Source organism: Solanum pennellii, chromosome 6, assembly GCF_001406875.1.
Source record: "Solanum pennellii chromosome 6, SPENNV200".
In the NCBI taxonomy this organism is placed as follows: Eukaryota; Viridiplantae; Streptophyta; class Magnoliopsida; order Solanales; family Solanaceae; genus Solanum; species Solanum pennellii.
In genome coordinates this window covers 30,697,507-30,711,098 of record NC_028642.1, presented here as the reverse complement: position 1 = coordinate 30,711,098, position 13,592 = coordinate 30,697,507, and the positions used below count along the sequence as shown (strand labels likewise).

At 37.6% G+C, this 13,592-nt stretch overlaps 2 protein-coding genes across 5 annotated transcripts; one reads left to right on the top strand and one right to left on the bottom strand.

The window, feature by feature from the left end:
* Window positions 1-622: 622 nt before the first annotated feature.
* LOC107023350 (protein REVEILLE 6) lies at window positions 623-8,995 on the top strand. Of its 4 annotated transcripts, XR_001457206.2 has the most exons (9): window positions 623-901; window positions 1,431-1,488; window positions 3,387-3,510; window positions 3,592-3,771; window positions 3,869-3,991; window positions 6,198-6,307; window positions 7,161-7,220; window positions 7,384-7,515; window positions 8,541-8,995. XR_001457206.2 is itself a non-coding variant. In XM_015224020.2 (8 exons), exons 1-8 carry the CDS (start codon window positions 702-704, stop codon window positions 8,589-8,591), a joined length of 903 nt encoding a protein of 300 aa, XP_015079506.1. In that variant the 5' UTR covers window positions 623-701; the 3' UTR covers window positions 8,592-8,995. The 4 variants fall into 4 exon arrangements, 3 of the variants coding, with proteins under 3 accessions (XP_015079506.1, XP_015079505.1, XP_015079507.1); XM_015224020.2 differs by lacking the exon at window positions 7,384-7,515 and having other exon boundaries at window positions 3,595-3,771; XM_015224019.2 differs by lacking the exon at window positions 7,384-7,515.
* A 509-nt stretch (window positions 8,996-9,504) lies between these two features.
* LOC107023349 (heat shock protein 83-like) lies at window positions 9,505-12,886 on the bottom strand. Its single transcript, XM_015224018.2, has 3 exons — window positions 12,408-12,886; window positions 11,545-11,825; window positions 9,505-11,285 (listed from the first exon to the last, which is right to left on the bottom strand). Exons 1-3 carry the CDS (start codon window positions 12,685-12,687, stop codon window positions 9,732-9,734), a joined length of 2,115 nt encoding a protein of 704 aa, XP_015079504.1. The 5' UTR covers window positions 12,688-12,886; the 3' UTR covers window positions 9,505-9,731.
* Between the last annotated feature and the right edge of the window lie 706 nt (window positions 12,887-13,592).

The following is a 13,592-nucleotide window of genomic DNA, read 5'->3' as shown; positions in this document are numbered from 1 at the left end:
GCAGAATTTCCGACCCGAGTGAGCTGACGGAGACTGTGACGGTCCGTCACGACTGTGACGGTCCGTCACGACTGTGACGGTCCGTCCTGCAGGTCCGTCACAAAGCTCAGAGACTCGATTTCAATAAAAGGTCTGTGACGGCCCGTCATGCCTGCGACGGTCCGTCCTGCCATTTCGTCACGAAGTTCAGAGAGTCGATCTCAGTACCCAAATTTCAGAATTCTAAGTGTTTTGGAACGAGACCCCCTCGACGGTCCGTCGTGCCCATGACGGTCCGTCGTGGGATCCATCGATCCTGACAGTTTTTCCCAGAATCACTCTAATGCTCAAAACGACTAAACAGGTCGTTACAAAAGAAAACTTATCTTTTAACACATTATTTATTTATCAAAGTACTTAAAAATTTTATTAGTACTTACCTACTTTCAACATTTCCTCCTAATATACACTTTTACTTTGTAATAATTTCCTACTTTTACAAATTATTTCAATTCTTGACAAAATCTAATTAATTATTTTTATTAGCTAAAATAAATTAATTTGGTTTCATGTATTTGTTTTTATTTGCCAAAAGACAAAAAGAAAATATATATGAAAAAGAGGATAAAGAAAAATTGAAATCATCAACATTTTATGTTTGGCAGGTTGGCAGACACAAAACATCACATGAACCCACCCACATTTTTTTCTACTTGAATCGGATGGTCATGGCCCTTCCTAATCTCGGCTCCTTCTCCAACCCAACTGCCACCGCTTCTGCCGCCGCAACGCCGTCCGCCTCCAACCCGTTGTCTCCTTCCGATGACCCGTCTAAGAAAATTCGAAAACCCTACACTATTACCAAGTCGCGAGAAAGCTGGACCGAACCCGAGCACGATAAGTTCCTCGAAGCTCTTCAGCTGTGAGTTCTGAAGTTAGGAACAATTTCTACTGCTAATTCATTGTGGTTTAGGGCTAAAGGTTTAATTTGAGTTGAAAGACGGGAAGATATTTTTGAATCATTGTCGTTGCTCGTATACTTCTAGGTTAACTAGATTGCTCACGAATGAAATTAAGGACTTCTGAGATTTTCTGTTATAAAAGTTTGTTTCTTTACGAGTTCAAGATATGTGTACTTCAGCATATTGTTTCTTCTGCATCTTGTGTTAATTCGCATATCTCAACTACCTATAAATCCCAAATTTAGTGGGGTCGGCCAATTTTTCCCTATATTGCTAGAGGTTTAAGGGAGTTATATAGTCACTTTTTTTTTATATCTCAACATTGTTTTGGAAGCTGTTGATCTCATTCTGCTGAAGAAATAGCTTCATTTTACCGAACATGATCACTTTGTTTATTGTCACTATATTCAGTTCTAGAATGAAAGAACACTAAGATGTCTCCTTGAGTTACGTTTTCTTGTACTGATTGCTCATTTTGTTAACATACAGCTTTGACCGTGACTGGAAAAAAATTGAAGCATTTGTCGGATCAAAAACTGTTATTCAGGTAATATTAAGGTCAGCCTAGAATGTGCACATTTTATTAAGTACCTATTCTTTTCTCTGAACCATCATTTTATTTGGCAAATTTAGATTTCTCCCTCTCTATTATATGACATGACAACAGACTAACAAGCAACTACCACCAAGTTAACTATTTCTTGTCTAATTGTTCATTTTGCAAATATAACATGGCATATAGTTGACAACTGAGGAATAACCTAGTGGAAAAATCTCAATCACAAGATTGGGGTTTGTGTCACAAAGATAAGCATGTGAGAATGTTACTACAGGTATGAGTTATAGGGAGCTGATGGCACACATGATCAATTATCATCCTTGAAATTGCTAGTTTTCGTGGGTAAAATGGATAGTAAAGTGACTAAAGAGCCATTTTTTTTTGTTTCGAGTACTTGTTAACTGCTTAGGATAGGATCTCCGTGCTTTTCTTTATACTTGTGGCAAGAGTTTTTGTTTTGAAGTTAGAATTGGTTTTGCTTTTCTATACTGCGGGTGGAGTCACTTGTCATCAGGATTATATAATGACCGGGAAATAAGAAGTCCAAAAAAACATTGCAATATTTCCAAAACTCTTACAGGCAGAAGGATCTATGTCCATTTCCAACTTCCTTTTCAATCCACATCGGAAATTTCGGTTTCCTCTACTGGTCTAGTAAAGAAGACTTTCTTTTGAGAAAGAAAAAGTCATTGTTAGTATAGTAAAAATCACTTGTTAAAGTCTTTGTGGCCTTTGACTGTGTTTGTTTACTTGGAAAACTCAAAGTACTAAAGTAACTTTTTCTAATTTTTTTTTTTTGATGACAAGGGAAACCCACAGCCGCTACCCTTTGGGTGCGCACAGGGAGTAACTTTTTCTAATATGAGCTTCTGAAATGTGCTTTATATGGTTTAAGTCGGAACTGACTACCCCAGAATTTTTGGTTTATTTGGTTTGTTGTGTAATTCAACATTCAAACCGAAAATCAAAAGTTATGGGTGTATGGGAGAGTTAGGGTCCACTTCTACTTACTCTCCTATCTCGGTGAGCCTTTCTTTTCCATCCCTTAGTTTTTCCTTCTAGTTTCTCCCTTTGGCTTCAACTTTTTCATATCATCCAAAGTAGGCTAGATTTATTGTTGGAATGAGCAGATCAGATATATCATGAGGAGCAAATTTCTCACTTCTTTAGCTCTCCAAATTGCCACCAACAAAGGCCTGGTATCTCAGAACCTTCCAGCTATTCATCTGCTTTTATATCTGACGACATTTACTGTTCACCCATCTATGTAAATCGATTTTCTGTTGTGTCGAAATGGCACAAGTAAAAGGACGATGATGAAGTTTTAGTATGTCTCTTTTTGTGTTTTTTTCCTCTGCTTTATTTAATTATTTTTCTTCCCTAGGCTGGGACAAGATCCAATTGATTTTTATCTCTCTCACTCAGTCATGTATTTCATTTTCCCTCCTATTTCCATAAGTTTTTCTGTCATGTCTTTATCAAATATTTTGACTTTGATCTGTTGGAGAAGCTATGAAGTTGGGCATAGCTTTCCTTCAATTTGTTATCTTTGGAGAAGTATGGTATTCAGATCATCAGATGAAACTTATATATTTTGCAGAATCACAGGTTGCATCTTCGTCAAGGAAGCCAACTATATGTTGCACTGTTACCCAATAGCCTTTCAAACTTAAATTGATCATATTGTTTGTTAATTAATTAGAATCTCAATAACCAAATACGATGTCCTAACAAAAGCTCGATTCACGGCCCAAACTGAAAAAATACATCATAAATTAAAAACAAATAGAGCAGAAATGCACCAAATGGATTACTTTTATTTGGTTATACATAAATCTTTGGAGATGTGCTCAGAGGTGTCTTAAAAAGTTTGATCACTTTTGCAGATACGTAGCCATGCTCAGAAATATTTTCTGAAAGTCCAGAAAAGTGGAACCAATGAACATCTTCCTCCTCCTCGGCCAAAAAGAAAAGCTGCTCATCCCTACCCACAGAAAGCCACAAAAAGTGGTAGGAATTATTTTATGTGGTTTAATTTTATTTACATCAGCTATACATGGAAATAATTGAATTTGCTTTCTGAAATCTCAGCAGCTCCAGCTGTCTCACCGGTGCCTACATCTTTTCAAGCTTCCCTTCCATTACCGGAACCTGGAATTGTAAAAAGGCCTGATTCTTCTTTGTTACCTAGCAATCCAGCCACTGTTGTGTCTGTGCCGTCATGGACTGACAACTCTGCGCCACCAGTTAGTTTGTCACAAATGAAGAAAGGTTTAGTTATTAAGGGTTCTCTTTGGTTAGATACTGTAATCTCACTTCTATGACATCTTGGGCTTTGAACTGAAGTAATTGACTGTTCTTCTGACAGATAATGTGAGAGAAACAGGTCAGCCAGTCACCAATAACCGTTGCTGCAGTAGTAATGGAAGCACTCCAAGATCAAAATCAACAGTTAAGGTGATGGAGAGGACTCAAGTACCCTCACTGAGAGGTAAGTCGATATTCTGGAGATGCCTATCATCATTTTGACTTTTAGACTTGAAATTAGACAACAATTTGGGCTGTGAAACTATTATCCTACAATAACATTCCATTATGGTTCTGCACCACCCAGGCTTTGGTCTAGCAGTAATTGGTAAGAGTGGGTGTGTGATATGTGAATTAGGTGCACATCACAGATTTGAACTACTACTATTTACACCAAACATAAAAGTAATAAAGCATGTGAACTATGTTTATGATGGACAATTCCGTTGTTCCAATGGACCAAGGAAGAAGAGTTTACCAATTCTCAAAAAAAAAAATGGACCAAGGAAGAAGAAAGGCGGATTTGCTTTGAGACCTTCACAACACACATCCAATTTCTTTTACTGAAAAGGGTCAAGGTTGATAAGAACATTTTGATACATATGGCTTTTATAAGAGAGTTACTTAGTGACCAAGTGGAGCTTAGACGCCAAGCTGTACACAGAACTTTGACAATGTTCCTCTCAACAATTTCTATCCAAGCCTGTTTCACAAGAATCCTACTTGTAGCACTAAGGGGTCGTTTGGTGTGAGGGATAAAAAAAAATAGTGATGGGGATAAAATTCTTGTATCTTGTTTGGTTGCCATTTTTGAGATAACTTATCCCACTATTTATATCATAGTGATGGGATAAGTTATTTTTTTGATGAAGAAGTGATGGGATAAGTTAAACCTGGTGGGATAAGTTATCCTAGGATAACTAACCCCAGGGTGTTCCCAACCAAACCACCCCTAAGTTCTTAACTTGGCCAAAATATTGCAAATTGGTAAGTAAAAGAGATGGGATAAGGTCCTAAAGGTAGATTCACCTTAATATATGTAACAAGACAAGTGAAGACACACTTGGAAGAGAATGAAGTTAAGCAGCATCTTTCCATGTGATAAGAACATCCCAGAAGTTGGATTTGCCTTGCGTTTTTCCTTTATTCTTGTTAAATTATTTGCAATCTTTTTTTCCAGCTTTGAAATCTCAATCCTGTTGAATCAGAAGAGTCCGCTTCTCTTAAAAATCAAGATCTAATTGCTGAAACTCTTGGTAAGGAATCAATATGCGATTGGACAAGTCTTGTTTTGTTCACCAACCACTATTGTTGGGCGCTGCCATTAGTCTAATTCCTGTAAAGGGTGATAAAGCTGTATAGTAAATATTAAAACGTGACCTTGCCAAGTTGCAGTTAATCATGATTCCAATTGTAGTCGAGATACAGAATATCTTCATCTCCCTTCTTATAAAGCTCTTTTTCAAGTTCTCAGCTTCAGTCAGTGTTATTATGCTTGCACTGTTAAATCAATTAAGCTATATTCTCTGTATCTAATTTACATAAGTTATCACCATCCTATCCTCTTTTCCTTGCCCATTGAAGAGTGCCTTCTCTTTTATCCAGTGGACTGCTTCGTATTGTTTAAACCTGTAACCTTTCCCTCCATTTTGTTTGTGAAAATCACAGGCCTTAATATCTCTTTGTTAATTGATAAAAATCTGCAGTTGCAAAGTCCTCATTATTATTCTGACTTCTGAATGAGCAAGTTGACATGCTGATTTTTATCCATCCCTACGTGTGTTTGTGCTTCTTGTCAATTGTGATCCAGAAAATCATGTTGGAGGTCTCAAGTTCGAAACCCCTTGCCAGCGAAAGCAAGGGGTTTGCCTTTGGGGTCGAGCTCGTCGCACCAGGCTTGCTTAGTGCGGATTACTCTCCTATGCGGTTTGCGAGCTATAGGAGTGGGGATTTTAACCTGTGCGCACCCAAAGGGTAGCGGTTGCGGGTTTCCCTAGTCATCAAAAAAAAAAATTATTGTTGGTGAAACTGACATAGTTTTTCTTGAACTGTAGTTTGCAGTTTTTGTCCAGAATTTTCTCCAATGTTGGTGATTTATCTTTGGAGTTTGGATGGCCAAATATGACTTCTGGACCTTCTTTTTCTTTGCAATTTTCTTTTAAAAGAACATTTTATCTGCAGCTATGGTCCTTGCTGCATTTGATGACTTCTTGGCATAGCCTGATTTGATGCTAGCTAGATCTAAATTTGGTTTACTCTATGCCATGTTATCCTTCGCTCTATTCATTGATAGTACTGCTGTCATTCTGCAGGATTAATTTTTTTTCTTCGTAAAATAGAATTAATATTTACTACACTAATGCTGCTGTATATTCTTTTTGTATCTGCAGTTCTGCCAGACTTTGCTCAAGTATACAATTTCATCGGCAGTGTATTTGACCCTGCTGTAACTGGACACTTGCAGAAATTGAAAAAAATGGACCGGATTGATGTCGAGACGGTATACACTCCATTCTGTGCCGTTTCATTATCCTGTGGCTTTAATCCTCTTTCTTGTCTTGTTTGCCTATACAACTTGAACTTTGTCTTCAGGAGTATTTTCAAAGATAAAGCTTCTGTAAAGAGGGTGTCTCCTGATCTTTAATTATTGTATTTTCTTAAGGACTAATTCTTCCAATTTATATGTCACTGCATACACGGAGGATTTGTTCTCATCCTCTAGTCAACAAACGCCTTTCTCATCAAATTTTAATGTCTTCTTCCTGGCATTGACTTAGGAAGGGAAAGGATGGGTTGAAAATTTCTTCAAATTGCTATGAGTAATTCCTCTTTAGATAGATAACGGGGGGAAAGATATAGGGGCTGACTTTACTCCTTCGTATCCCTGCCAGTGCCTGCTCTTTCCCTGCAAAAGGTAGGAGTAGTGAATTTATGATTGTCATAAAATATAATGTTCAATATTCATTTGCTTAGTAAATACTTGCTATAGTGTGTTGTTAACATGTTAGCCTGTGGGCATTCAATCTGGATGCTACACTTTGAAGGAAGAATAGAAATTTAGCAACACTTGAATCTGGTAATTAAAATTTGCACCGTTGCATATGGCAATAAAGGATGTCTTCAACTATAGAATGCACCCGATAACTAAATCCACAATACGCTAATCCCTTCCCATACCCCACCCAAGTCTTTGGCCCTTAAAATATATCATACACATGTAGATATATGTTTTCAGTTATCTTAAAATCATGTTTACCATCTAAAAGAGATTAGTCGTATGCTCCTCATTGGAGTTGGTGACTCAAGCATTTAATTTGAGATTTAGATAAATTTTCTGCTCGATTCTTGTGCAGGTGTTGTTGCTGATGAGAAATCTCTCTATCAACCTTACGAGCCCTGATTTTGAGCATCATGTAAGTGCAATGTGTTTTTCACATTCTTATTTCTGATGGCTTTTAAATGTTCACTTAAGCTTTCGGTTGGATATAGCTTCTTCTGGTTCTTTTGCCATTTGGATGGTTGGTCTGAAATTACTGAAATCTGCAGTTATTGTTTTCATGTATTTTGTATTTGTAGCATTTTGGTGACATGGCCGAGTGGTAAGGCAGAGGACTGCAGTTCTTCTGCTTTTACCTCTTGGTGCTGACCCAGGAGGGCGAAGAGAGCACGAATGTGGAGGTTAGATAGTTGGGAGGCTGGAGAGCGGAGGTTAGTTTTTGAGATTGGGGAGGGGGAATCGGTAGAATGTTGGAACATTAGAATCTTAGGATAGCTATATTGGCCATGTCAAAGTGAAGTATACATGTATTGCATAAATCATCTATAAGAATACTGGTCTCACATTCTCGGAATCTCTTTCTTCTCACTGGTAGAAGACCTCTATGATCTCTGGTGGAGATTTACGTCGTTTCTGTTTACTGACAAACTGCTTTTTATATGTAACCCACTCAGTCAAAAACTTTTGTTCTTTCCATGTTCCAGTAGATTTCATTTTCTGTTTCAGCTTTTTTCTGGTGATTGTTTTGACAGCACCACACTTCTGATGACTGATCAATAACTTCTTATGTTAATGCGCCCTCTTTAGATCTAACTGTTTCAGCCTTTTCTGGTCATTGTGAAGCGTGATTTTCACAGTTAAGTTTAACCGAATGTTTTGCAAAGGAGTCGGCAGTTTTATGATTTAGAGTAAAGGTTTTCAGTTTTTGCATACGTATGGTACTTTCTCTGTCCTAATTTATGCACTACTCTTCCTTTTTACCCATAATGAGATTTACCAAGCAAATATCTATTCAACTTCCATACATTAAGGACCATTTTGGTCATGTTCTCGTTCCTACAGCACGGCGTCTCGTATTTATACAAAATATTCACACTTGTCTTGGGACTTGCACTTCCTTATTATGACTTGTTCCAGAAGCATGAACCTCCTGGTGCGTTGTCTGTCAATATTCCAACTATCACTGTATAAGCTTTTCTGGTATCGTTCCAGCCCAGAGTGGCTTTTTTAAAAATTATTTGCTTGATTTAAAAGAAGTTTGTGTACGGGTTCAGGAAGTGTTAGGCTGTTGTATTAGATGTATCAGTTTCATGTGGGAGAAGTATTTTGCATATAAAGGTCACCCTCCTAAGGTGTATCCTTTGTCTTGAGCATTTCCTCCCCTCTTGTCTTTCTTGTCAGGGGCATAATTATTTTCTAGTTTCCATCTCAAATTGATAGTTGACTGTTGATGCAGAGGCAGCTTCTTTCATCGTATGATATAGAAATGGAGAAGCAGTGCAAATAAAATCAATGATAACCAACTTTAAAGTGATGCTCAGTTCGGGTATTGCATACAATAGTCTTTGCACACCGTTCCTATTGTTCTTTGCTCGAGAGTATTATTGTCCCGGTGAAAGCCATATCCGAACTGCTCGGGAACAAATGGCAATCGCAGGACGCACATATACTAATACCAGAAGCCTGTGGTTTGTTTGATAGCAGCTGCTATGTCAGATTCAGAGTTCTTTTTGCTTGTGGAGTTCATATTTGTGTACATACTGTAAGATATGAAGAGAGATAATAGTTGTGATGCAGGAACTTAAATATATAAAGCTGGGTTTTATGTAAATTCAAGTTTTGACAGACTCCAGCCTCTACAGTGTTGGTAATTTTTTCATGGCAAATGCAAATGACGATCCTTGATTTTCACTGGTTTTTGCTTCCCTTGCTGGTGTTTGGCCTTCCAAACCGGTTGATTTTCGCTTCCGTTGCTGCTTCCTTCCACGTGTGCAAGTTTTCCCTGCCGTCTGTGAACTATATAAAGTTCCGTAAGCATTGGAAAACTGTGAAGGCTTTTTTTGCGTTCCACCTAATCAACTGTATCAAATAGCAATTGATCTTTTTATTTGACTAATTGCTGTTTTTTTTTTTAAAGAAAATATTTCAAATATGTAATTTGCACTCTTCACATTTTCGCAGGAACTCTCATTTTCTCTCTTAAGCCTTATTCCAAATGTGCACTCTTCACTTTTTCTCAGAAAGTCTCATTTTCTCTCTTAAGCATCGTTCACCTGATTCCTGCGCGTGTTTGATTGAACAAAGAACAAGATTACGAGTGTGAATAGGCTTTGGATCTTTGGATCAGACGAGAAGGTTTCTGTAAAAAGGTAAATGTTGTCTGACCAATGAAAATTTATTATAAGTACACTAGAATGATATACGGGTTTCCAATGAAAAGATTAGCATATCATAAAACAGATTTAACATTCCATTAATTTGTACGATCCTAAAATGATATACGGATTTGCTGCTTACACAACATGACACTACTGACTCGGAAGAACAAAACACAGTTTTCAACAGAAAGGAAAAGGAAAACAACTACTTAGGGTATCTTGAAACTCAATATGAACCGGAAGCATAGTGCCTTCAGTCGCATAGTGCCTTAGTCCACTTCCTCCATCTTGCTTTCCTCACCAACATCCTCCAAAGGAGGCATATCATCAACATCCACACCAGCTTCCTCTTCTTCGTCAATGCTCAAACCCAACTTCAGCATTCTGTGAATTCTTGCAGCAAATGTATTCGGGTCATCAAGACTAAAACCAGATGTTAGCAGAGCTGTCTCAAACAGCAGCAACACAAGATCTTTCACCGACTTGTCATTCTTGTCAACTTCAGCTCTCTTCCTCAACTCCTCCATAATGCCATTATCAGGGTTGATTTCCATTGTCTTCTTGCTAGACATGTAAGAGCTCATACTATTGTCCTTCAAAGCCTGAGCTTTCATGATCCTTTCCATGTTAGCTGTCCAACCATACTCACCTGTCACTAAGCAACATGGAGAATCAACAATCCTATCAGAGACTACAACCTTCTCAACTTTGTCTCCAAGAATGTCCTTGATGACCTTGCAAAGGCTCTCAAAGGATTGTTTTTTCTCTTCCTTTTTCTTCTTTTCTTCTTCACTCTCATCATCAAGCTTCAGTCCCTCCTTTGTAACAGAAACCAGTTTCTTACCATCATATTCCTTCAGTTGCCCAATAGCATATTCATCAATGGCATCAACCATGAAGAGTACTTCATATCCTTTCTTCTTTAGGCGTTCCAAGAATGGTGAATTTTCAACTGCCTTTTTGCTCTCTCCAGTGATGTAGTAGATGTCTTTCTGACCCTCCTTCATCCTGGTTACATAATCTTTCAAACTTGTCAGCTCATCACCACTCTTGGTTGACTGATATCGAAGGAGGTCAGCCAACTTAGCCCTGTTCTGGCTATCTTCATGAATGCCCAACTTCAAGTTCTTTGAGAAAGCCTCGTAGAACTTGTTGTAGTCCTCCTTGTTCTCTGCAATCTCATTGAACATCTCAATGCATTTCTTCACGAGGTTCTTCCTAATGACCTTGAGAATCTTGTTCTGCTGCAGCATTTCACGGGAGATATTGAGGGGCAAATCATCAGAGTCAACAACACCCTTTACGAATCCAAGGTACTCAGGGATAAGTTCCTCACAGTTATCCATGATGAACACCCTCCTGACATAAAGTTTGATGTTATTCATCTTCTTGCGGGTGTCAAATAGATCAAATGGAGCCCTCTTAGGTACAAAGAGGATTGCCTTGAATTCAAGTTGCCCCTCAACAGAGAAGTGTTTGACTGCAAGGTGTTCCTCCCAATCATTGGTCAGGCTCTTGTAGAAAGCCGCATATTCCTCCTTAGTAATTTCTTCTGGTTTGCGCAACCAGATAGGTTTCTGCTTGTTAATGAGCTGCCACTCATGAGAAACCTCCTTGATTTTCTTCTTCTTACCTTTCTCCTTCTCTTTATCCTCATCCACTTCCTCAATATCACCCTCTTGTTCTTTCTTGGGTTCATCATCTTCATCATCACTGATTTCCTTCTCAGTTGTCTTCTCCGTCCAGAGATAAATTGGGTAGCTAATGAATTCAGAATGCTTCTTCACAAGGTCTTTGATTCTCCTTTCCTCCAAGTACTCCAACTGCAAGTACCAATGCAACTTAATAACAAATAAAATCAAAGAACTGATGAACGCCTAAGAAAACTTAATTGTACGTCAAACCAAATTAATTAAACTACAAGAGAACATTAACAAGAACAAACAACAGTTTTCAAGAGCACATCTTAATTTTAAATTCAAAAAAGTTAACAGTCAATTTGGTACGGCTACGGAAAATCAGTAGGTTCTTATTTATTGCTTCTGTGCACATATATAACAGATATTAGAACTACGAAATTACCTGGTCTTCCTTGAGGAAGAGAGTGATTTTAGTTCCTCTGCCCAATTGCTCTCCATCAATATCCCTTGTGACAGTGAATGAACCACCGGCTTGTGATTCCCAGATATACTGCTCATCATCGTTGTGCTTGGTGGTTACAATAACCTTCTCTGCTACGAGATACGCAGAGTAGAAACCCACACCAAATTGTCCAATCATGCTCACATCAGCCCCAGCCTGTAGAGCTTCCATGAACTCCTTTGTGCCGGACCTCGCAATTGTACCCAGATTGTTAACCAGATCTGTGCAACCACAGAGAAAACAGAGGTATCAGTACCATTTCTCGCCTAAATCTGTAGAATCTCTACAGCATATAACACCCTACTACAACTCAACCATAGGATCACTTCATACACAACATGAACTACACGGGCCTAAGAATTCTTCAACTATCAGAGACGAACCTAATCCTAATTTAGTTAATTACTCAACACACAGATAATATAACATTCGCAGTCATTTTCATAAATTCGAATCCAAATGAAGGATAACACATTGATCTCCAACGCCAACAAATATATTTACACAGTACATTACGTACTTATCCATGTAGAAGCGGATCTACAATTTAGAGTCACGAGTCCATGTCTACTGTTTATTATTATAATTTTAGACATATATTTATGCTTAACCTCGAAATTTATGGATTCAATTGAACCTGCACCTAACATATGGTGTATCCGCTCCTGTATCATGCATTAGAGATCTTTCAGGAAAAGCTCCATATAGGAAAATGCAATAACAGCGAAAATCAAGCAGATAAACCTCTGTAATGGAATATAGTAAAACTGATGTATAAAATTGTGAGAAGCAAATGACATTACCTGCTTTAGTCATGCCGATACCGCTGTCAATAATGGAGAGAGTTTTATTCACCTTGTCAGGAACAAGGCGAATGAAGAGTTCAGGCTGCGCCTCGAGTTTACTCTTGTCCGTCAAGCTCTCGAACCGGATCTTATCCAATGCATCAGAAGAATTGCTAATGAGTTCACGAAGGAAAATCTCCTTGTTACTGTAGAATGTATTGATGATCAAACTCAACAACTGGTTAATCTCAGCCTGAAAAGCAAATGTCTCTGCCTCAGCCATCTGCACATCCGCCATTGATGCTCAAAGCTCAGCAAAACCACACAAAAAAAAAGGCGATAAAGTGAAAATGAATAAGAAGTTGATGGTAATTTCAGAAAGAAGACTTGTGAGTTGCGATTTTTGATGAGCTAAAGCATGAGAGTTGAGGGTTTATATACGAATGCATGAGATTCTAGGTCCTTCTATTAGCGATGAAGTAGGAATGCAATACTTGCTTCTGGAGTCTTCTACGTTCTGAACCGGATTTTCGTGTGTGAAATGAAAAATAGTATGGGTAAAATGGTCTTTTTTGTCCAGTTAAGACATCTGGAATGTTCTTCGCTGTTCTGACACTTCTACTGAAAACATTTATTTTTCAGCAATAAAATAGAACTTTTATGCCCTCTAAATTATTAACTTTTGTCTTTATTTTATTTATTCATATATATCATGATTATTAAAAGGTACTACTAGTTTAAGAACTTGGTTGTAAAATAAATTAAATATTATTTTTACAGAAAATATAAAATAATAGTTATTTAAACATATAAAGGTTAACAACATTTTTTTTTACCATCACAAAACTTCAATAGGTCCAACGGTTCGTAAGTTATCAAAGTTGAATTATGAATATAGTATGAAATCCTGCTGATTTGTAATGGATGTCACAGCATGTTGCATTTCTCATCTTCAACCTATAATCTAGATTTAGAAAAAAATAAAACTTACTAAATGGTATTGAACTGTTATCAAAATCGAAAATAATACTTAATTACCGATACAAAATTAAATGTTATTTCTTCAATATTAGATATTTTAAAAAAAAATCAGGGGTGTAGCTATCCTTTGGCTAGGGTGTCCCAATTTGATACCCTTCATCAGAAAATTACACCGTATTTATAAGTAAAACAATAATTTAAATGGTTAAATAACACATTTTG